This window comes from Ornithorhynchus anatinus, chromosome 1 (genome assembly GCF_004115215.2).
Source record: "Ornithorhynchus anatinus isolate Pmale09 chromosome 1, mOrnAna1.pri.v4, whole genome shotgun sequence".
Classification (NCBI taxonomy): domain Eukaryota; kingdom Metazoa; phylum Chordata; class Mammalia; order Monotremata; family Ornithorhynchidae; genus Ornithorhynchus; species Ornithorhynchus anatinus.
In genome coordinates this window covers 165,124,109-165,149,567 of record NC_041728.1, presented here as the reverse complement: position 1 = coordinate 165,149,567, position 25,459 = coordinate 165,124,109, and the positions used below count along the sequence as shown (strand labels likewise).

Below are 25,459 nucleotides of genomic sequence, written 5' to 3'. Positions count from 1 at the left end.
GTCAAACTTGTTCACGTCTCCCCTCGCTAAAAAAACCTTCTTTGACCCCACTTTGCCCTCCAGTTATCGCCCCATCACCCTCCTACCATTCCTTTCCAAACTCCTTGAAAGAACTGTTTCCACCTGCTGCCGCCACTTCTCCTGCAATTTAGTGCAGTCTGGCTTCGGGTCCCTCGACTCCACTGAAACTGCCTTCTTGCCAAATCCAAAGGCCTCTGCTCCATCCTAATCCTCCCCTACCTCTCATTTGCCTTTGACACTGTGGACTCTCGCTTCTCTTAGAAAGACTGTCCAACCATGGCTTCACTGACACTGTCCTCTCCTGGTTCTTCTCTCTGGCCACTCATCCTCAGTCTCTTTCGACGACTCCCCTTCTGCCTCCCTCCCTTTAGCTGCAGGAGTCTTCAGACCTCAGTTCTGGGTTCTCTTTTATTCTCCATCTTCAGCCACTCCCTTGGAGAATGCATTTGCTCTTATGGCTTCAACTACCATCTCTACAAGGATGATTCCTTTAACTACCTCTCTAGCCCTGACATCTCTCCACCTCTCCAATTTCACATCTTCACCAATCTTTGGGACATCTCTACGTGGATGTCCCTCAATCACCTCACACCTAGTATGTCCAAAACAGAACTTCTCATCGGCCTACCCAAATCCTCTCCTCCCTGCAGTTATCCTATCACTGTACACAACACCACCATCCTCCCTGTCTCACAAGCACACAACCTTGGAATTATCCTCTGGTCTGTATTCTCCTTCAACCCACATATTCAGTCACTAAATTCTGTTGGTTCTACCTTGACAACATTTGTAGATTCTGCCCTATCTTCTCCATCCAAATTGCTACTACTCTGATGCCAGCACTTGTCTTATCCAGTCTTGTTTACTGCATCAACCTCTTTGCTAACCTCCCTGCCTCCAGCCTCTTCCCTCTCCAATCCATACTTCACACTGCTGTCCAGATCGTTTTTCTAAAAAGTTGTTCTGCACACACATCTCCTGCTCCTCAAAATCCTCCACTGGTTATCCATCTCTCTCCACGATAGATTTAAAGCACTCCATCAATTCTCTTCCTCTTACCTCTCCTCAACCCTCTATCATGGCAACCCAGCCCAAACACTTCTCTCCTCTAATGCCAACATACTCACTGTGTCTCCTCTCATCTCTCTCCCTGTTTACACATTGCTAATGCCTTGAACGCTGCTTTAGTTCATAAGTACTAGAGTTGGCTGATGACAATAATAATAATGATAATAATAAAATAATTGTGGTATTTGTTAAACATTGCTATGTGTCAAGCACTGTACTAAGCTTTGGGTAGGGAAGCAGCATGGCCTAGAGGATAGAGCACAGGCCTGGGAGTCAGAAGGACCTGGGTTCTAATCCCAGCTCTGCCATTTGCCTGCTGTGTGACCTTGGGAAAGTCACTTCACTTCTCTGTGCCTCAATTACCTCATCTGTAAAATGGGGATTAAGACTGTGAGTCCAGTGAGGGAGAGGGATTGTGTCCAACCCAATTATTTTGTATCTACCCCAACACTTAGTACAGTGCCTGGCACATAGTAAGCACTTAACAAATACCACAATTATTATTATTATATAAGATAATCAGGTCCCCTTTTGGGCTCATAGTTTAAGTAGAAGAGAGAATAGGTACCAAATCACCACTGTGCAGATAAGGGAACTGAAGCACAGAGAAGCGAAGTTACTTCCCCGAGGCAGAGCCAGGATAAGAACCTCGGTCCTCTGTCTCCCAGGCCCATGCACTCTCCACTCTTTCCCCTAGGCCACGTGGCTTCTCACATAACCATTTAATTGAGCAACTGCTATTTCTGCCCAGGGTATGCCACACAAAGATGCCATGCAGAAATATGGGACGCCAATAAAAAAGATGTGGAAGCAAAAGAGCCTCCATCTTGAGGTTGAAAGGCGGCCGAGCTCCATCTTCGATACACTGACTATAGAATGAATAGTCATTTATAGAAATGAGCCCATTCAGTTCAAATTCCAGATACCCCATGAGGGGTAAGCTGAAGACTGCCCACCTTAGAGAAGCAGCGTGGCTCAGTGGAAAGAGCACGGGCTTTGGAGTCAGAGGTCATGAGTTCAAATCCCGGCTCGGCCACTTGTCAGCTGTGTGACTGTGGGCAAGTCACTTAACTTCTCTGGGCCTCAGTTCCCTCATCTGTAAAATGGGGATTAAGACTGTGAGCCCCCATGTGGGACAACCTGATTCCCCTATGTCTACCCCAGCGCTTAGAACAGTGCTCGGCACATAGTAAGCGCTTAACAAATACCAACATTATTATTATTATTATCACCTTCAATCAATCAATCCATGGGATTTATAGACCACATACTATCTGCAGAGCACTGAGCTAAAGTGCTTGGGAGAGCATGCTATAACAGAATTGGTAGACACATTCTCTGCCCACAGCGAATTTACATGGAAACGTGTAACAGTCTTCCTTGTTGCAACCTCGGCCAATGTATATATTTTCGCTTTAACTCCTGTTGGGAGGGAGAGAGGAAAGGAGGGCTACTTGGTCTAGCAGGGGAAACTCTGCCTGATCAACAAGTCCTCGGGGAAGTTGCTTGTACTTTACACATTTCAAATTAAAATAGCCTTTTGGGCTACCTCCTCAGCTTGGCCTAGAGGAAAGAGCCCAGGCCTGAGAGTCAGAAGGACCTGGGTTCTAGAGAAGCAGCGTGGCTCAGTGGAAAGAGCACGGGCTTTGGAGTCAGAATTCATGGGTTCGAATCCCGGCTCGGCCACTTGTCAGCTGTGTGACTTTGGGCAAGTCACTTAACTTCTCTGTGCCTCAGTTACCTCATCTGTAAAATGGGGATTAAGACTGTGAGCCCCACGTGGGACAACCTGATTCCCCTGTGTCTACCCCAGCGCTTAGAACAGTGCTCGGCACATAGTAAGCGCTTAACAGATACCAACATTATTATTATTATTATTAGTCCCAGTTCAGCCATTTGCCTGCTCTGTGACTTTGGGAAAGTCATTTCACTTCTCTGTGCCTCAGTTTCTGGGAAAAGGATTAAGATTGGGAGCCCCACATGGGACAGGGTACAGGATCGAACCTGATTACCTTGTATCTACTGCAGCTTTTAGAGCAGTTCAGAACACACAGAAAGTGCTTAACAAATGCCATTAAAAAAAATACAGGAGTACAGATTCATTATTTCCACAAGGACCTGGAGCCTGCCTATTCCCCTGGATTCCTTGTCCAAACATTATTCATTCATTCAGTTGTATTTATTGAGCACTTACTGTGTGCAGAGCACTGTACAAAGTGCTTGGAAAGTACAATTAAGCAACATGTAGAGACAGTCCCTGCCCACAACCGGCTCATAGTCTAGAAGGGGGGAGACAGGTGTCACAACAAGTAAACAGGCAACAAATAAACAGGCAACATCACCAATATCAATCAATCACATTTATTGAGCATTTACTGTGTGCAGAGCACTATATTGAGTGCTTGGGAGAGTGAAATATAACAATAAACAGACATATTCCCCGTCCACAACCACCACTGTCAGCCATTTTCCATTCCTTTTCTCTCGTCTCCTATAACTAAGGACTGAGGCAGTCAGTGTGTCTCCCACTCAGTTATATTGTTACATTATACTCTCCCAAGCGCTTAGCACACTGCTCTGCACACAGCAAGCGCTCAATAAATACAGTCGATAGACTGATAGTACAACCTTATCGTAGGATTGAACCCCTTTACACAGTGATTTTTTTACTAGTCTTCCCATCTGGGAAGGGAAAGGATCAAAATCGACGTTCTTGACTACTTGCCTCAATCCCTGATGCAAGCAAGTGGCTATTTACAAATGAGTTAAAGGTCACAGTGTCCCAGGAATAATAATAATAATGTTGGTATTTGTTAAGCGCTTACTATGTGCAGAGCACTGTTCTAAGCGCTGGGGGAGATACAGGGTAATCAGGTTGTCCCACGTAAGGCTCACAATTTTCATCCCCATTTTACAGATGAGGTAACTGAGGCACAGAGAAGTTAAGTGACTTGCCCAAAGTCACACAGCTGACAAGTGGCAGAGAAGGGATTCGAACCCTTGACCTCTGACTGCCAAGCCCGTGCTCTTTCCACTGAGCCATTCAATCCATAGACCGGCCAGCAACTCAGCGGGCTTCTGTTAGCTCACCAAAATGTTTTCCTTCCCTCCAAGCGATGGCTGGATCTAGGATAAAATCTCCAGAAAACTGTTCAAAACCAGTTGGGAAAAAAAGTTGCTGTCTAAACGTGGGTCATTCCTTCGATTATTAATCATAAAGCACAGGCCTTGGAGTCTGAAGGTCATGGGTTCTAAGCCCAGCTCCACCCCTTGTCTGCTGTGTGACCTTGAGTCACTTCACTTCTCTGAAACTCCTACCTATTTGATTCTTGTTTCTCGAACTGTCGCCGCTATTTTGAGGCATCTTTTAAGCGATTACTATGTGGCAGGTGCTGTATTAAGTGCTGGGATAAAGATAAACAGGTTGGGCACTAGCCATGTTCCATGATGAGCCTCTGTTACCTCATCTGTAAAACGGGTATTAATAATGTTGGTATTTGTTAAGCGCTTACTATTTGCAGAGCACTGTTCTAAGCGCTGGGGTAGATACAGGGTAATCAGGTTGTCCCACGTGAGGCTCACAGTTAATCCCCATTTTACAGATGAGGTAACTGAGGCACTGAGAAGTTAAGTGACTTGCCCAAAGTCACACAGCTGACAGGTGGTGGGTATTGAAACTGTGAACTCCTGGTGAGACGGGGACTGCGTCCAACCTGATTTGCTTGTATCCACCCCATTGCTTAGTACAGTGCCTGGCACATAGTAAGCATTTAACAATATCATAATTATTATATTTCTCATTTTTTCCCCTTGGTATTTGTTCAGAGCTTACTGTGTGCCAGGCACTGTACTAGACGCTGGGGTATATACAAGCTAATCAGGTTGGACGCAGTCCATGTCCCACACGGGGCTCACCGTCTTCATCCCCCTTTTTCAGATGAGGTACCCGAGGCACGGGGAAGTGAGGTGACTTGCCCAAAGTTACCCAGCAGACAAGTGGCGGAGCCAGGATTAGAACCCATGTCCTTCTAACCCCCAGGCCCGTGCTCCAGCCTCTGGGCCACCCTGCTTCACCTTCCGCTCACCCCTACCCACTCCCGGAAAAAACTCAGACTTCCAGACACCCCGGCTACACAGTCCAGTCAACAAGTAATTCTCAGCAGGAAGCCCTGAACATTGGTGGCTTTTCAGGCCTGAGGGCTCAACGATGGAAAATGAATAGGGGCTTTTATTTAACTTGTTACCAAGGCCCCAGCCGGAGTCGGGCACAAGAACTCCCTTTCCTATGCCAGCCGGGAAGAGCTGCACCTTGGCCTTTTCATATGGAAATAGAGGTCCCTCCAGAAGATGAGTGGGCTGATAGTTTGCCTGTAAATGGTGGTGGGGTTCGCTGGCTAGAGAAGAGGGCCCAGTGTTGCTCCCATTTGGAGGGCCAGGAGCCTTCCAGCCCTGAGGACAGTGATTAAGCTGAAAAGGAGATGGGGAGGCCTAAACAGAAGTGCCCCACTTGAGGCAGGGCTCTACCTGTGGGCTGGGCCTGGGAGTCTCTGGGTTCTAATCCCGGCTCCGCCACCTGTCTGCTGTGTGACCTTGGACAAGTCACTTCACTTCTCTGGGCCTCAGTTACCTCAGCTGTAAAATGGAGATTAAGACTGTGAGCCCCCTGTGAAAAGTCCTCCGTGAGCCTCTCTGTGGAAAGGCTCTGAGAGAAAGGCCCTACCAGCCGGCTTGGTGTCCAAACCCTTCCTGACAGCAGGAACGGAGAGCAGGGGGAAGGCCCAGTATTCCCACCCTGCTCAGTCCCTGCCTCACAGATGGGATCCAGTAGAAGCACACAGTGGGCACTCAGTAAATACCATGCCTACTCCTACCCTGGGGGTGAAAATCAGTGGTAGCTGAGCTCCCTGATGAGGTGAGCCCTTTGGGAGCCCTGCGAGATGGGAGCAGCTGTGGCCAGAATATTTATTGGCATTTATTGACTGCCGTGTGCAGAGCACTGTACTAAACGCTTAGGAGAGTACCAAACAATAGAATGGGTATACACGATCCCGGCACACAAGGAGCCTGCTCTTTGACCTGGGACAAGTCACTTCATTTATCCATGCCTCTATCTGCTCATCTATAAAAATGAATACTAAATAGCCATTTTCTCTCTTACTTAGAGTGTGAGCTCTTTGTGGGCCAGGAATAGTATCCAGCCTATCTTGCACCTGATTATCTTGTAGTAAGCGCTTAACAAATACCACAGTTATTATCATTACGAATTATATGATAGCACTATTACATATATAACATATTTAGTTGAGATATCAAATGGCTCATAATACATAAAATATATATAATTCACAGGACAACTAGATAAATGCACCTACATGTAGGTATGTATGTATATATATGATATTTACATATAACTAGTTGCTCTGCTAATTGGGGAAGCAGCGTGGCTCAGTGTAAAGAGCCTGGGCTTCGGAGTCAGAGGTCATGAGTTCGACTCCCGGCTCTGCCACTTAGCTGTGTGACTGTGGGCAAGTCACTTAACTTCTCTGTGCCTCAGTTACCTCATCTGTAAAATGGGGATTAACTGTGAGCCTCACGTGGGACGACCTGATTATCCTGTATCTCCCCCAGCGCTTAGAACAGTGCTCTGCACATAGTAAGCGCTTAACAAATACCAACATTATTATTAATTAGAAGAAGACACTGATAATAATAATAATAATTGTGGTATTTAAAAAGTGCTTACAATGTGCCAGGCACTATACTAAGCATGGGGTACAAGCAAATCAGGTTGGACACAGTCCCCGTCCCACGTGGGGCTCACAGTCTGAATCCCCATTTTACAGATGAGGTCACTAAGGCCCCGAGAAGCGAAGTGACTTGCCCAGAGTCATACGGCTGACAAGGGGCAGAGCCAGGATTTGAACCACGACCTCTGACTCCCAAGCCCGTGCCCCTTCCACTAAGCCACGCTGCTTCTCTACCTTTGCATTGGGCTCATTTTTCTTTTTCAATAGGATTTGTTAAGCACTTACTGTGTGCCAGGCACTTTACTAAGCACTGGGTTGGATACGAGCTAATCAGGTGGGACACAGTCCACGTCCCAACATGGGGCTCGCGGTCTTAAACCCCATTTTTACAGATGAGATAACTGAGGCCCAGAGAAACTGGGACTTGCCCCAGGTCACACAGCAGATGGGCGGCGGAGCCAGAACTAGAACCTACATCCTTCTGCCTTCCAGGCCCTTGTTCTCCCCATTAGGCAACGCTTATCAATCTTACCTCACCCTCTCCCCACCCCATTGGATTGAAATCCTCTTGAGGGCAGGGACTTCAGTTCCTGCTCTATAAATATCTCCTCCCCAAGAGTAGCAGCTAGGCCATGCTTAGAATTAGAACTATTTGCTGCCTGTACAATGAGTCCCCTTAGGTAGTATGCCTGCAGAGAAAACACACTGAAGAGCACTGAAAAGAGTTCTGTGTCTCTGCTTACTAAGTAAGGTTGGGAGCTCCCCTGGGAGGGTTGGTCTGACAAAACCAGCCCCACGCAGAGATCCGAAGAGCCTGCAGCCAATCACTCCGTTTCTGCATTTATTCCCACCCGCAACATACGTCTCTATATGTATATTCAATAGGACTTTCAATTACTTATGCTGGTGTTTCTTCTTGGCATATTCAAACTCCTACCTATTTGATTCTTGTTTCTCGAACTGTCGCCGCGATTTTGAGGCATCTTTTAAGCGATTACTATGTGGCAGGCGCTGTATTAAGTGCTGGGATAAAGATAAACAGGTTGGGCACTAGCCATGTTCCATGATTCTCATGGGGCTCACAATCTTAATCCTCATTTTACAGATGAGGTAACTGAGGCACAGAAAAATGAAGTGACTCGCCCGAAGTTACACAAAAGATAAGTGGCGGAGCTGACATCAGAACCCAGATTCTCTGATTCCCAGGCCCGTGCTCTATCCACTAGACCTCACTGCTTCTCTCAATCAATCAATGATATTTACTGAGAACTTACAGTGTGCAGAGCACTGTACTAGACACTTGAGAGAGTGCAATATAACAGAGTTAGTAAACTTGTTCCTTGCCCACAGCAAACTTATTTTTGGAAAATTATTTTGTTTGTCTTTCCCCTCCTTTATTCATTCGTTCATTCATTCAGTCGTATTTATTGAGCGCGTACTGTGTGCAGAGCACTGTACTAAGCACTTGGAAAGTACAATTCACCAATAAAGAGAGACAGTCCCTGCCCACAAAGGGCTTAGAGTCTAGAATGGGAGAGACAGACATCAAAACAAGTAAACAGGCATTGATATAAATAAATAGAATTATAGTTATATAGATACTATATATCCTTATCATTATTATTACTGTTATTACCCCAGTGCTTAGCCCAGTGTCTACCACAGAGTAAGCACCTAATGATCAGTATTATTATTAGACTGTGATCCCAATATGAGATGGAGACTGTGTTTTATCTGATTAGCTTGCAACTGCCCCAATATTTAGTTCGGTGCTTGGAACAAAGTAAGAACTTTGAAATACCATTATCAGCATTATTATTATTTTCGTTTCACCTGCTACAGCGATGTTATCCATTCTTTCCTTTCTAGCTCTAGTAAGTATGACTAGAGGGAAATAATGTGGGCTAATGGAAGGAGAATGGGCCTGGGAGTCAGAAGACTTGGGTTCTAAACCCAGCCCCACTACTTGTGTGATCTGTGACCTTGGGCAAGTCTTCTAACTTCTCTGTCCTTCAGTTTCTTCATCTGTGAAAATGGGAGTAAAATACGTGTTCTCCCTCCTTCTAGATTGTGTTAGGCATCAGGGCTGTACAGAATAAAGAAGTTACACATTCCCTGTCTACAAGGACATTGTACTTGAACAGGGGAGACAGAGATAAAAAATATTTACAAATAGAGCAGTGCTGAGGGTGGTTTAAAATCAGTTCAATAAACGCTAGAGTTCGCCGATGGAATTGTATGGCTCAGAAATGCTGGGAGGTCAATCAGGGAAATCTTGATGGAGGAGGTGGGAGTTTGGGAGGGCTTTGATCTGCTGCATCCAGGCAAGGCATGGAGAAGGAGCATGGCAGTGGATACAGCACAGGCCTGGAAGTCAGGAAGGACCTGGGTTCTAATCTCAGCTCTGCCACTTGTCAGCTGTGTGACCTTGGGCAAGTCACTTCACTGCTCTCTGTTCAGTTCCATCATCTGTAAAATGGGGATTAAGACTGCGAGCCTCCTGTGGGACATGGACTGTGTCCAACCTGATGACCTTATATCTACCCCGGAGCTTAATATAGTGCCTGGCACATAGTAAGCGCTTAACAAATACCATAAAAAAGCACTCACTTTCAATAAGAAGCGGATAACATCTGACCAAGTTGAACCATGCTGGTTCCCCAAACCTAGGAAAGCATCATGCTTCTATCCTACATCTCAGCCTCTTCTTGACCTTTAAACTTTGGTCTCTCTTTCAGGCCACGATTGGAATCGACTTCTTATCGAAGACCATGTACCTGGAAGACCGGACAGTGAGTGCCGGACACGATGACGGGGAGGAAGGTCCCTCCTAACCCGACTCAGAGGAAGGATTGTCCCCGTGATGTCCCACATTCCAACCTTGTCGAAGGGCCACCGGCCATGGGCCAAGGAACACAGGCTGCATGGAAGCCCAGACCTGGTGGTCCTCGTTCAGTCAGAGCTCACCCATCTCTGGGAGTTTCCGTCCCTGGAGGGTTGGGGAGGGAGAGGAGTCCTGCCCGGGCTGGAGACAAAATCTTCCGGTGGCTTCAGTGGTGCTGATGCAACATGGGGTGACATCCGGGTGGCTGCCTTCCCAAAACGAGGGGTGACCGGGCCTATTTCCAGCACACCACCAGGCCCAACCAAGACAGGGCGGCCTTCCTTACGAGGAGGCCTGGGCCTTGAAACTCTACCCCTTGTCCTGCCCCCAGTAGAGGCCGGATCCCAGGGCAACTGGGACCAGCCATTCCCCTGGTCAGTCTGGCCCGCACCTAGCCTCCCACCACCCAGTATTCCACAGCTCTGACCCTGTCCTCTCCCTCTTCCACCTTCTTTGCCTCCTCCCCCTCCTCTGCCTCCTGCTTCTCCTCCTCCTCTCTCTCCTCTTCGGTGTGTCTCTGGCAGGTGAGATTGCAGCTGTGGGATACGGCCGGCCAGGAGCGCTTCCGGAGCCTGATCCCCAGCTACATCCGGGACTCCACCGTGGCTGTGGTGGTCTATGACATCACAAGTGAGTGCGCGGAGCCCGGAACTCAACCCACCAGGAACGAGGCGTTGACCCTCAGGGCAGTGGTGCCCCTGGGTGCACAACAGGGGTAGCACAAACAGCACCAGTGACAACCAATCCAATCAATCAATTATTGAGCACTGTATTAAGCGTTTGGGAGAGCATAATACAACAGAATTAGCAGCCACGTTCCCTACCCACAGCGAGCTTAGAGTCTAGAGGGCCAGACCGACATTAATATAATAATAATTATGGTATTTATTAAGTGCTTACTATGTGCCAGGCACTAAGCGCTGGGATAGATACAAGATAATCAGGTTGGACATGGTCCCTGTCCCTCAGAGGGCACACAGTCTTAATCCCCATTTTACAGCTGAGGGAACTGGGGCCCAGAGAAGTGAAGTGACTTGTCCAAGGTCACACAGCAGACAAGAGAAGGAGCCAGGATTAGAACCCATGACTGTGCTCTATCCACTAGGCCATGCTGCTTCAACATAAATAAATAAATTATGCATATAGGCAGTCAGTAATATAAATAAATGATGGTTTTATTATAATCATTTGTTTAGATTCATCGGATGGCAGGATGCCAGTTTTCTAGCTGGGAGTCTAGATGCAGTGGCTTTATAAGATGACCCACCGTGGCTACCGGGTAATCGATCAATTGTATTTATTGTGCGCTTACAGTGTGCGGAGCACTGTACTAAGCACTAGGGATGAGACAACAGAATTGGTAACTGTTTTCAGAGATAATTTAACGCTCTGGAGAAAGGTGATCTTGAGAGCTGGTGTGGGGATGGCAGGGTGAGATCACTTACCAGTGCCCGGCATGGTGGTTTAGCAGGAATCCAACCAGGTCAGTTAAACGCCAATGAGAGACCCACTGTTTTCCACAGGGCGCATTCCATTTCACATATTTGATGCTTTAGACTCAGCTACAGAGCCAGGGGATGAAAAATGCAGGTGTTGCTCACAAGAATCCTTAGGTGCACACAGTTATTGAGCACTTTTTAAAGGGGTAAGTGTGTATGAGTGGATTTATAAGACTGAGTATGTGTGTGTATGTGTATGTGTATGCAGGTGCATGAAGAGATGTGCCTATGTGTGTTTTCAGCTGGGTACAGGTTCGAATGCAGGAGGTTTTTCTCTGTATGCAGATGTAGGTGTACATTAATTTACCAGAGGGACAGCTTCGTTTACATTCACGGAGTTCCGTGAGAATTTTCCGTCGCCCGAAATATATTTTAAGATAAATATCGTCCGCTGGGGTAGAGACAAGTTATCGAACACCCCGTGGCTGGAGTTTGCAGTTGTCAACATCAAAGATGATTTGGTCCTGGTGGGGGTTGGGGGAGGTGTGCATGTGTGTGTGAGTGTGTCGTGTGAGAGAGAGTGTTCACTGCTGAGATCCAAAGGGAAAACATGAGCAAATGAGGCTGGCTTGGCTGCCGGTCTCTCAGCCGGCACCAGCCGCTGGGGCTGTGACCTTTTTGGTATGCGTCTCATGTTGTCGCTAGCACGGAATTATAATTCCTCATTGATGTTAATCGGGAAGGAAATTAAATAGGGAGAGAGGGGGAGAGAGACAGAGAAAAAGAGGGAGAGAGAGAAGAGGGTACAAGGACTGGGGTGATAGAGACAGGAAAAGGAAGGAGGAGATGGAAAGGACAAGAGATAGAAAGGGCGGTTTGGAATAAAGGAGAGTGAGGGGAAGCGTAGGAGAACAGGAAGATGGAAAAAGAGGGTGAAAGTAAAGAGAAGAAAGTGAGAAGGGAAAAGATCCCATGATTGGAAGTCAGATTTCCCAGAGATGAGTCTTCAGAGGAGAGGGGAACATAGACCTTTGGGAAGTGCTGACCTCTGCTCCCTTCTGGAAAACTAAGGGCCACTGCGTGGACCACCGGGCTCATCCACAAATGTCTTTGGAGTAGTTGGTCCCAACCTGTTTAACACTGATCTTTCTATTAGTGTTGGTCCAGGCAGCTGCCTGCTATGTCGTCTCTGCCAGGACCTTCTCTATCATTCATTCAATCGTATTTATTAAGCACCTACTGTGTGCAGAACATTGTAATAATAATAATAATAATGGTATTTGTTAAGTGCTTATTATGTGTCAAGCACCAGTCTAGGCACTGGGGTAGACGCAAGGTAATCGTGTTGTCCCACTTGGGTCTCACGGTCTTAATCCCCATTTTACCAATGAGGAACTGAGGCACACAGGAGTTAAGTGGCTTGCCCAAGGTCACACAGCAGACAAGTGGCGGAGCTGGGATGAAAACCCACGTCCTCTGACTCCCAAGCCCGGGCTCTTTCCACTAAGCCACGCTGCCTCTCCATACTGAGTGTTTGGGAAAGTACAGTACAACAATAAACAGTGACATTCCCTGCCCACAGTGAGCTCACAGTCTAGAGGTGGGGAGACAGGCATCAATACAAAATTACAGATATATATATATATGTGTGTATATATATATATATATAAGTGTTGTGGGGGAGGTGGGAGGTGGGCGGGGAGCAAAGGGAACAAGTCAGGGCGACACAGAAGGGAGTGGGAGATGAGGAAAAGTGGAGCTTAGTCTGGGAAGGTCTCTTGGAGGAGATGGGCCTTCAATAAGACTTTGAAGGGGGAGAGAGTAATTGACTGTCGGATTTGAGGAGGGAGGGCGTTCCAGGCCAGGGGCAGGACATGGCCCAGGGGTCGACAGTGCGACAGGCGAGATTGAGGCACGGGGAAAAGGCTTGGTACTAGAGGAGCGAAGTATGTAGCCTCCTAAGAGGCTTTCTGTCCTTTCTGACTTTCCAAATTGAGGAGAGGTTTACGTGTCTGTCCGACACCCATCTAGAACCATTAAATCTTCATGTCAGGGAGCCGGTGAATGACCATTCACTGAGTGCCTGCAGAGTACAGAACTGAAAGCTCCTACAGGGTAGGGACCCTGTCTTTTTCTTTTATTGAACTCTCTCAAGAGTTCAGGACAATACCCTGCACAGAGTAAACACCCAGTAAATATTGAATGAATGAATGAATGAATGAATGAATGAATGAATGAATGAATGAATGAATGAATGGGTCGTACTGGGGTAAATGTTAGGGAGTAGACATGGATCCTTAGCATGACCAAGTGGCAAGAGAGTGGCTTGGGAGTCAGAGGTCATGGGTTCTAAACCCGCTCTGCCACGTGTCTGCTGTGTGACCTTGGGCAAGTCACTTCACTTCTCTGGGCCTCAGTGACCTCATCTGTAAAATGGGGACTGAGACTGTGAGCCCCAAGTGGGACAGGGACTGAGTCCAACCTGATTATCTTCTATCTACCCCAGTGTTCAGAACAGTTCTTGGCACATAGTAAGTGCTTAAAAAATACCATAATTTTTAAGTGCCTTCTTTCTATCCTGCTCTCCTCTTATTCTTTCACATTCTCTCTATCTCTCACTCTCTCTCTCACTCTCTCTCTCTCTTTCTCTATTCCCCCCTCCCCAATCTCTCCCACCTCCCTTATCCCATCCCTTTCCCTGGCTTTTTTCTCACTATCCACCTCCAGATCTCAACTCCTTCCAGCAGACCTCTAAATGGATTGATGACGTGAGGACAGAAAGAGGAAGTGATGTTATCATCATGCTGGTGGGTAACAAGACAGACCTGGCAGATAAAAGGTAAGAGCAGAGAACAGGTTACATTTAGCCAACTAAACCTCTTCGATATCCCTTCTAAAATGATTGAGCCGTAGCCCTAGTGTCTCCAATTAAAGACCGAACCAGCAACATAGAAAGATACAGCCACCTTCCTCGATCAATCGATTGTATGTATCGAGCGCTTCCTATGTGCAGAGCACTGTAGTAAGCACTTGGGAGAGTACAATGCAACAGAATTAGCAGACACATTCCCGGCCCATAATGGGCTTACAGTCTAGAGGACGCGCTTTCTAAACTTATCAGTGGGAGGATGTTTACGGATGAACTATTCATTCAATCATATTTATTGGGCGCTTACTGTGTGCAGAGCACTGTACTAAGCACTGTACTAAGCCCAAACCATTGCCATTTGACTGGTCCATCTCTAAACACCTATATTTAATTAATGTATGTATATATGTATACACACACATATTATTATGGTATTGTTAAGCACTTACTATGTGCCAGGCACTATACTAAATGCTGGGGTGGATACAAGCTAATCAGGTTGGACCCACCCAGTCCCTGTCCCACATGGGGCTCACTGTCTCCATCCCATTTTACAGATGAGGTAACTGAAGTACAGAGAAGTGAAGTGACTCACCCAAGGTCACAATATATATATAGACTGTAAGCCGTAGACTGTAAGCTCATTGTGGGCAGGGAATGCATCTGTTTATTGTTATATCATACTCTTCCAAGTGTTGGTACAGTGCTCTGCACACAGTAAGAGCTCAGTAAATACGACTGACTGATATAGCGTGGAAAGAGCCCGGGCTTGGGAGTCAGAGGTCATGGGTTTGAATCCTGGCTCTGCCACTTGTCAGCTGTGTGACTGTGGACAAGTCACTTAACTCCTCTGTGCCTTGGTTACCTCACCTGTAAAATGGGGATTAAAACTGTGAGCCTCACATGGGACAACCTGATTACCCTGTTTCTACCCCAGCGCTTAGAACAGTGCTCTGCACATAGTAAGCGCTTAACAAATACCAACATTATTATATAGACATATAACTCAATTTATAGACATTAGATGTCTATCTCTATATATGTAGAGATAGATAGATATCTATATCTATATAGATATCTTTCTATATATTGTTGGTGGGTGGACAGGGAGGGATGGTCCTGGTTGAACAAGGTGGGCAGTGAGGCTATCTGTGGGTGGCAGAGTGATTCTCTGGGCTGAGCAGAGGCTGCCCTAATGGCACACTCACGGAAGGGTCAGGACTTTTCTCCCCAAAGTAGAATAATCAGGGAGCGTAAAAGTCAAAGAAGAGGGACTCCTTAGCCCCGCACACACACCCAGCACACCGAGACCCCTGGCTCTCCTCAAGGGATCTACTCCAATCGACCTCAGTGCCCTCTCCGCATCAACAGCGAGACGGCACCCCTCTCCTTCCCCTGAGCAGGGCAGAGCCACGTGGGATTTTGCCCTTTTCTGTTGGTTGTCTCCAGGCAGATAACAATTGAGGAAGGAGAGCAGAGAGCCAAAGAGCTGAGCGTCATGTTTATCGAGACGAGCGCGAAAACAGGATACAACGTAAAGCAGGTAAGAGTCCACCCTGTCCCTCACCCCATCCTGCTTCTGTTACAATAATAATAATGATGGTATTTGTTAAGCATTTACTATGTGTCAAGCGCTGTTCTACGCACTGGGTAGATACAAGGTAATCAGGTTGTCCCACGTGGGGCTCACAGTCTTCATCCCCATTTTACGTATGAGGGAACTGAGGCATAGAGAAGTGAAGTGATGTGCCCAAAGTCACACAGCTGACAGTTGGTGCCGTTGTTGGGCAGGAATTCTCTCTGTTGCCAAATTTTACCCTCCAAGTGCTTAGTACAGTGCTCTGCACACAGTAAGCGCTCAATAAATGCGATTGAATGAATGAATTAATGGTGCAACCGGAATTAGAACCCATGACCTCTGACTCCCAAGCCCGTGCTCTTTCCACAAAGCCACACTGCTTCTCATAATAATAATTATGGCATTTGTTAAACGCTTACTATGTGCCAGGCCCTGTACTAACCACTGTGGTGGATACAAGCAAATCGGGTTGGACACAGTCCCTGTCCCATGTGGGGCTCACTGTCTCAATCCCCATTCTACAGATGAGGGAACTGAGGCCCCGAGAAGTGAAGTGACTTGCCCAAGGTCACACAGCAGACAAGTGGCAAAACCAAGATTAGAACTCGTGACCTTCTGACTCCCAGGCCCAGTCTCTGACCCATCCGCCTTGCACACACAGACACACACACATGCTCACACATGTTCTGAGCACCAACCCCTTCTTTTGGAGTAAACAAGGCAGCCCTCCCCAACATTGCTCAGAGAAGCAGCATGGCCTAATGGATGGAACACAGGCTTGAGAGTCAGAAGGACCTGAGTTCTAATCCCAGCTCTGCCGCTTGTCTGCTGTGTGCCCGTGGGCAAGTCCACTTCTCGTTGCCTCAGTGATCTCATCTGTAAAATGGGGGTTAAGGCTGCGAGCCCCATGTGGGACAGGGACTGCGTCCGACCTGATTAACTTGTATTTATACCCCAGTGCTTAGAACAGTGTTTGGCACATAGTAAGCACTTGACCAATACTGTAAACAATAAACAACAACCCTGTGAAGCCTCCAGTTGCTGCCTCTTAGCACCCAAGCTATTCCTAAAGGACTTTTCGGAATAACAAATGGAGGCAGACAATCTCCTGCTGAGACAGAATGTCAGCCCACACTGGCGAGAGAGAAGTAATAGATGCGATCTATCTAGGCTCCAGTAAACGTTTCCATTCTCTCTCCGACGGCAGCCTCGTTGACAAGCTGGGAGAAGTGGTTCCGGCTGTGGGACAGTGGCCCACAGCTGGCTCCAGAGGTGCAAGAGAAGCAGCATGGCCTAGTGGAAAGAGCACGGGCCTAGAAGTCAAGGGCCAAGAGAAGCAGCGTGGCTCAGTGGAAAGAGCCTGGGCTTTGGAGTCAGAGGTCATGGGTTCGAATACCAGTTCTGCCACTTGTCAGCTGTGTGACTGTGGGCAAGTCACTTCACTTCTCTGTGCCTCAGTTACCTCATCTGTAAAATGGGGATGAAGACTATGAGCCTCACGTGGGACAACCTGATGACCCTGTATCTACCCCAACGCTTAGAACAGTGCTCTGCACATAGTAAGCGCTTAACAGATACCAACATTATTATTATTAAGTCAAAAGATCCGGGCTAGATTGCTTGCTGTGTGACCTTGGGCAAGTCGATTCACTTCTAGGTGCCTCACTTCTCCTGTTCTCTCTCCTGCTTAGACTACGAGCCCCGAGTGGGGCAGGGACTGTGTCCAACGTAATTGACTTGTATCTATCCCAGAACTTAGAATGGTGCTTGACACACAGAAAGAGTGTAACAAATACCATATTAAAAAAAAAAAATCATAGCGTGACCCGATCCATGCTATGTGCCCTGGTACACGCAATGTGCTCTGGTACACGCAGTCTGCCCGGCAAACTCAGCATGCCCAGCTCTTTTATTTGGACTTAATGAAACTTTGAATATTTTATGGGGAGTGGGAGGCAGAGATGGCAGTGCGACTCCTTCTCTTTCTTCGAAAGGAGTTCCAAATTATTTTCTTCCGGCTGATGGCAGGAGAAGAGTGTCCACTGCTCACATAAGTTATACAAATCCACACAGATTATTATGCAAATGACTTACCAGTGTTCCCAGGGTAAACTGTTTTCATTTCCAGCCCTGCGACCGCTAGTACCCGTTTTTTCTTGAAGCAATAAATCATGTCAGGATATGGAGGTCGTTTCATTTCTCTGAAAAGGAGACGAGGTGAGAGAGAGCATTTTCAGATTGGAGCACGAGGTTCCCTAGGCAGGAAGCCGTGCTTTTCAACTAGGGAACCAGCAAGCTCTGGGTGAGGATGCCAGATACCTGCTGGCCACTAGCATATTTAGTAGACATAGTATTTAGTAAGTGCTTACTGTGTGCTAAGCATTGAATTAAGCGGTGGGAGAAAATTCACATGTGGGATTTAATCACGGTCCATGTTCCCTCGTGGGGTTCATAATGTAATTTAGAGCTCCAAGGTGCTTCTCAAAAATGTCAACCTTCATGGTTGGTGTCCTTCACGCTCCTCATAGGTACTTGGCTAGAGAATGAGTTTGCTGATAGCTCCAGCTTGTTTCCTCTGTACCCCAGGATGCTGAGAAGCCCCTCATGCCTCCTACAGACTACACAACAGGCCACAAGACTGAGGAGCTACCGGGGCTGAGGGGCCACTGGGATGAGGGATCACAGGGCTGAGAGGCTACTGGGCTGAGGGGCTGCAGAGTTTGAGAGGCCACTCGGCTGTAGGATCACAGGGCTGAGGAGCTGCCAGGCTGAGGGGCCACTGGGGTGAGGGGCTGCAGGGCTGAGGGGCCACCGGGGAGAGGGGCCACCAGGGTGAGGGGTCACAGAGCTGAGAGGCTACTGGGCTGAGGGGCCACAGGGCTGAGGGGTGACAAGACTGTGAGGCCACTGCGCTGAGGGGCCACCGGGGTGAGGGACCACAGGGTTGAGGGGCTGCAGAGTTTGAGGGGCCACTGGACTGTGGGGTCACAGGGCTGAGGAGCTGCCAGGCTAAGGGACCGCAGAGCTGAGAGGCCACCAGAGTGAGGGGCTGCAGGGCTGAGAGGCCACTGGACTTAGGGACCACTGGGCTGAGGGGCCGCAGGGCTGAGGAGTCGCAGAGCCGAGGGACCGCAGGCATTGACGGTTCCCAAATCACTGCTGAGCCTTTTCCTCCCTCCCCAGAAAGGTGTGGCCCCATTGATCTTCCCCGCGGGCTTCCCTGACTCTGCCGGGGCTGCTGGTCGCCTAGAGCAGTGGTTACCCCAGAGCGGTGGCCACCAGACTCCAGGGCCCAGTGGCAGCAGTGACCCTGAAGGGAAACTTGCACATCTGTCAACGGCATGTCCTTCCTGGAGTATCGCTCAGGGCCGGAGAGGACCCCCAGCTCTGGGCCGGAGCTACAGAGAAAGAACGGCTCTCGCGCACACATACACACACGTTCACCTGCCTTGACAAATGCAGTATGGGGAACATACTGGGAAGGGACGGGAGGGTAGTCTGGGTGAGACTGGGACTGCCAGCTCCCTCGCTGCACTGCGTGGAAGGGGAGAGACGTGACGGCCTCCATGATGATGATGATGCCGAACCATTTCTACCAGAACAATTAATCAGTCGATCATATTTACGGAGCGTTTACCGTGTGCAGAATGCGGCACTAAGAGCATGGGAGAAAACGATATAACAATGTTGGGAGACATGTTCCCCGCCCACGATGAGTTTACAATGTAGAGAGGAGGAAACTGAGGTGCAAGAGAAGTGAAGCAACTTGTTCAAGGACCCATAGCAGACGTGCGATAGAGCTGGGATTAGAAGCAGCACGGCTTAGTGGATAGAGCATGGGCCTGGGAGTCAGAAAGGCCTGGGTTCTAATCCCACTTGTCACTTGTCTGCTGTGTGACCATGAGCAAGTCACCTAACTTCTCCGTGCCTCTGTGCCTCAGTTACTTCATCTGTAAAAGGGGGATAAGAGTGTGAGGCCCACGAGAAGCAGCGTGGCTCAGTGAAAAGAGCCTGGGCTTCGGAGTCAGAGGTCATGGGTTCGAATGCCAGCTCTGCCACTTGTCAGCTGTGTGACTGTGGGCAAGTCATTTAACTTCTCTGTGCCTCAGTTACCTCATCTGTAAAATGGGGATTAACTGTGAGCCTCACGTGGGACAACCTGATGACCCTGTATCTCCCCAGTGCTTAGAACAGTGCTCTGCACATAGTAAGTGCTTAACAAATACCAACATTATTATTATATGGGACAGGGACTATGTCCAACCTGATTAACTTGTTTCTACACAAGTGCTTAGAATAGTGCTAGGCACATAGTAAGCGCTTAACAAGGATCATTATTATTATTATTATTGTAATTCAGGTCCTCTGACTCCCAGGCCCATGCTCATTAAACTAGGCCATGCTGCCAAGCATTTCCAGAGGGTTGTGGTGGAGTGGGCGGGGTGCTGCTGTTCTCCAACGCTTCTCATGCATTGTTTTCCCTCTTTTCCCAGCTTTTCCGGCGTGTGGCATCAGCTCTGCCAGGAATGGAAAACGTCCAGGAGAAGAGCAAAGAAGGAAGTATCCTTTCCTTACGGACAGATAGTCCACTACCCACGCCAAGGAGAGCTGGGAAGCAAAGGGCCGGAAGGTACGCCGGGGCTGGGCCCGTGCCTGGCTCTTGGAGGGGCGTAGGGGGTTAGGGGGAAGTTTTCAAAGATGGGGGAGGAATCTGAGGGTCTCGACTGAAAGGATTTTGGAACAATGACAGTGGTTCCAGAAAAGTGGAATAGGAGAGGAGCGAGGTTGGCAGAGATTTGATGGCACTTCTGTTTCCCTCTTAGGTGAATGAGGCCAGAAGAGGGGAGGGGGAGAGGAATGCAGGTCTCCTAGGAAGGGCTCAGCAATGCTTAGGCCCAGGCTGGGGTAACTGTGGCTTGAAAAATAATAACAATAATAATAATAGTATTTTTGTTAAGCACTTACTATATACTAAGTACTGTATAAAGTGCTGGGGTATAAGCAGATAAGACACAGTCTTCTGCCCCACAATGCGGAGGGAGAAAAGGCATTTAATCTGCATTTTTGCAGATGAGAAAACTGAGGCACAGAGAAGTTAAGTGACTTGCCCAAGGTCATTCATCAGGCAAATGGCAGAGCCGGGATTAAAACTCAGGAGAAGCAGCGTGGCCTAGTGAAAAGAGCATGAGCCAGGGAATCAGAGGACCTGGGTACTAATTTCAGTTCCACCACTTACCTGCTGTGTGACCTTTTGGGCAAGTCACTTGATTTCTCTGTGCCTCATTTCCCTCATCTTTAAAATGGGGATTCAATATCTCTAGTCTCTCCCACCCAGGCCGGGAGCCCCAGGTGGGACAGGCACTATGTCCAATATGATTATCTTCTACCTTACCAGCATTAAGTACAGTCCTTGGCACATAATAAGCACTTAACCAATTATTACAATTATGATTACTGTTATTTCTCAGACCCCCAGGTGTGTGCTCTTTCCACTAAGATGATTTTTTGTAGGGTCTGGGGGGAGCGGACAGTTTGGACCACCTCCGACATGGGCCTGCAGCTTCTCTCCTGCTAGGTCTCAGCCCACTCCCGGCCTCTCGTCTTTCTGGGTTTCAGCCCACTCCTCCAGGAAAGCCTCCTGGGACTGCTCAGAAAGGGAGAGGCCAAGACTTCCAGGACCCATCAACGCATCCCAGGCCGTTGGCTTGGGTGCCTGGAGAAAGTGGCCAAATCCCCTCCCCTGAAGGGTTTCAGTACAGGATGGCACCGGCTCCACCACTTGACAGTTGTGTGACTTTGGGCAACTCATTTTCACTTCTCTGTGCCTCAGTTACCTCATCTATAAAATGGGGATTAAAACTGTGAGCCCCACTTGGGACAATCTGATAACCTTATATCTATCCCAGCACTTAGAACAGTGCTCGGCACGTTGTAAGTGCTTAACAAATACCACCATTATTTATTATTATTTATTATTATTTAAGGATGTTGGCTTTGAGTGTGGCCTAGTGGCTACAGCACAGGCCTGGGGGTCAGAAGGTTGTGGGTTCTAATCCCAGCTCCTCCACTTGTCAGCCGCATGACCTCAGGCAAGTCACTTCACTTTTCGGTTCCCTCATCTGTAAAATGAAGATTAAGACTGTAAGCCTCCTATGGGACAGGGACAGTGTCCAACCTGGTTAGCTTGTAATTACCCCAGCTCCTCCACTTGTCAGCCGCGTGACCTCAGGCAAGTCACTTCACTTTTTGGTTCCCTCATCTGTAAAATGAAGATTAAGACTGTAAACCTCATATGGGACAGGGACAGTGTCCAACCTGGTTAGCTCAGGCTTCAAGGCTCTCCATCACCTTGCCCCTTCCTACCTCTCCTCCCTTCTCTCTTTCTACCGCCCACCCCGCACGCTCCGCTCCTCTGCCGCTCACCTCCTCGCCGTCCCTCGGTCTCGCCTATCCCGCCGTCGACCCCTGGGTCACGTCCTCCCGCGGTCCTGGAACGCCCTCCCTCCTCACCTCCGCCAAACTGATTCTCTTTCCCTCTTCAAAACCTTACTTAAAAATCACCTCCTCCTAGAGGCGTTCCCAGACTGAGCTCCTCTTCCCCCTCTACTCCCTCTGCCATCCCCCCTTTACCTCTCCGCAGCTAAAGCCTCATTTTCCCCTTTTCCCTCTGCTCCTCCACCTCTCCCTTCCCATCCCCACAGCACCGTACTCGTCCGCTCAACTGTATATATTTTCGTTACCCTATTTATTTTGTTAATGAATTGTACATCGCCTTGATTCTATTTATTTGCCATTGTTTTTACGAGATGTTCTTCCCCTTGACGCTGTTTAGTGCCATTGTTCTTGTCTGTCCGTCTCCCCCGATTAGACTGTAAGCCCGTCAAACGGCAGGGACTGTCTCTATCTGTTGCCGACTTGTCCATCCCAAGCGCTTAGTACAGTGCTCTGCACATAGTAAGCGCTCAATAAATACTATTGAATGAATGAGCTCGTAACGACCCCAGCTCTTAGAACAGCGTTTGACACATAGTAAGGGCTTAACGAGTGCCAATATTATTTATTTTTATTATACAGTCCTGTCTGGATTTGGGGGGTGGGCCTGGGTGACCTCTAGAGCCCTTTCTGAACATGCTCCTCTCCCCATGGGAGCTGGTGCACAAATCAACCTGGAGTGTGCTTTGCCGAATCGTTTTGCCTTAGACAAAAAAGTCCCTCTGCTAATGGAGAATTTTGCTCAGTGTGCTGCAAGCCTCCAGTTGTGAGAGACACTGGGGCAACGTGAAAGGGGTGAAGGTGTCCCAGGGCTCCAGAAGCCCGTCACCAATGAGAACTGCTGGGGAAATGGGGACTGTGAGGGACAAGGGGGAGGGGACCAAGAGAAGGAGGAGGATGACTTGTTCACAGCTCACTGTTCTTGGAGCTGCTGAAGAGACGATTTGTGGACTATCCAGACGCCTCTTCTCCCTCCCATTGTCATCTCTTGGGCACGGCTGGGTGGGGAGGGGAGAGGGCCACCCCAAGAGATCATGGGGAAGCTCTGGTGAAAGTCTTTAGGAAATTGTCATTAAGGGCTACAGCTGGTGTTTGGGATGTTTCTGATTCTGCCGCTTGTCTGCTGTGTGATCCTGGTCAAGTCACTTTACTCCTCTGTGCCTCAGTTACCTCATCTGCAAAATGGGGATTGAGACTGTGATCCCCATGACGAACCTGATTTGTTTATATCCACCCCAGCGCCCTAGTGCCTGGCACGTAGTAAGTGCTTAATAATAATGTTGGTATTTGTTAAGTGCTTACTATGTGCAGAGCACTGTTCTAAGCGCTGGGGTAGACACAGGGGAATCAGGTTGTCCCACGTGGGGCTCACAGTCTTCATCCCCATTTTACAGATGAGGGAACTGAGGCACAGAGAAGTTAAGTGACTTGCCCACAGTCTCACAGCTGACAAGTGGCAGATCTGGGATTCGAACTCATGACCTCTGACTCCAAAGCCCATGCTCTTTCCACTGAGTCACGCTGCTTCGCTTAACAAATACCATAATTATTATTATTATTACTGTAGGGAAATGGTCTCCCAGTGAGTACCCCAGGATGAGCTGAAGAGGTGCAGCATGGCATAGTGGATAGAGCACGGGCCTGGGAGTCAGAAGGTCATGGATTCTAATCCTGGCTCTGCCACTTGTCTGATGTGTGGCCTTGGGCAAGTCACTTCACTGTGCCTCAGTTACCTCATGTAGAAAATGGGGATTAAGACTGCGCGCTCTGTGTGGGACAGGGACTGTGTCCATCCCGATTTGCTTGTATCCACCCCAGTGCTTAGTACAGTACCTGGCACATCGTAAGCACTTAAATATCATAATAATAATTATTATTATGAAGATGGAGAGCTGCGAACGGGTTACTGGATGGCCTGGCCTCAAGGTCTGAACGGGTCCCATGGGGGCCCTGCGTGGTGTGGGTGTGTTTGTGTGTGTGTGAGGCGGGGTTCGCTATCCCACCGGGGAGGCTGGCCAGACAGCCTCTATTTATTGCCATTGTTCTTGTCTGTCTCCCCCGATTAGACCGTAAGCCCGTCAAACGGCAGGGACGGTCTCTATCTGTTGCCGACTTGTTCATTCCAAGCGCTTAGTACAGTGCTCTGCACATAGTAAGCACTCAGTAAATACTATTGAATGAATGAACAGCCATACAGATGAGGAAAGCTTGTGGATAAGAAGATGGGGTGGCCGGACCCCTAGATCTGCCTCTCTGTAGTGTCTGGTCTGGCCCTGGGCTGGGGGACGGGCAATCTCTGGAAGGGAGGGGAAGGAAAGGGAGGACTGGGGAGAAGTAGTGACGGGGGAATGCCTGCCTAAACCTCCTATCAGGCTGTCTGCCGCCTTCATGCTTCGTTTGGCATCCATAAACACACAGACACACACTGAGACTTAGATTGTGAGTCCCACTGGGGGACCTGATTATATTATATGTACCCCAGTGCTTAGTAGTGCTTGGACCATAGTAAGCACTTAAATACCACAGTTATTTTTATTATCATTATTATTATTATTATTATCACACACCCACACAAACATGGACACACACAAGCAATCGCACAATCACATACAAACAGACACTACCATACACGAACACAAAGATGTGCATTCTTGGCCTCTGTCACGCAGCTCTGTGAGACCTCAGGTTGGGAGAGATAGAGGAAGACAGCTCAGAGACCCAGATTGGAGACCCGTAACATCCCTGACAGGAATAGAGCAAACCTTATAACAAAGAGACAAAAGTCAATCCACCAGGGTTCTCGAAAGCAAACCAAGAAGCAAACATTTTCCTCATCCTCCCTCGGGATGGACATGCAACACTGACGTGGGGAGGAGGGCGGGGATGGGCTCTGGAACAGCCCTGGGTTAAAAAGTGGTGTATATACTACTACTACTAATAATAATAATGGTATTTCTTAAATGCTTACTATGTGCCAGGCACTGTACTAAGCTCTGGGATGGATACCAGCAGATAATAATAATGATGGTATTTGTTAAGCACTTACTATGTGCCAAGCACTGTTCTAAGCACTGGGGTAGATACAAGGTAATCAGGTTGTCCCACGTGGGGCTCACAGTCTTAATCCCCATTTTACAGATGAGGCCACCGAGGCACAGAGAAGTTAAGTGACTTGCCCCAAGTCACACAGCTTTGGCAGAGGTGGGATTAGAACCCATGACTTCTGACTCCCAAGCCCATGCTCTTTCCACTAAGCCACACTGCTTAGGTATTTGTTAAGCACTTACTACGTGCCAGGCACTGTACTAAGCACTGGGGTGGATCAATAAATCAGGGTGGATGCAGTCCCTGTCCCACATG

At 48.3% G+C, this 25,459-nt stretch overlaps 1 protein-coding gene across 1 annotated transcript in view; it reads left to right on the top strand.

The window, feature by feature from the left end:
• Positions 1-25,459, top strand: part of RAB6B (RAB6B, member RAS oncogene family) — a 159,828-nt gene that overhangs the window by 125,995 nt on the left and 8,374 nt on the right. Inside the window, exons 3-7 of the mRNA XM_029068914.2 lie at positions 9,575-9,628; positions 10,245-10,350; positions 13,887-13,998; positions 15,478-15,571; positions 20,101-20,167. Coding sequence (XP_028924747.1) covers positions 9,575-9,628; positions 10,245-10,350; positions 13,887-13,998; positions 15,478-15,571; positions 20,101-20,167 — 433 coding nt within the window. The remainder of the gene's footprint in view (positions 1-9,574; positions 9,629-10,244; positions 10,351-13,886; positions 13,999-15,477; positions 15,572-20,100; positions 20,168-25,459) is intronic.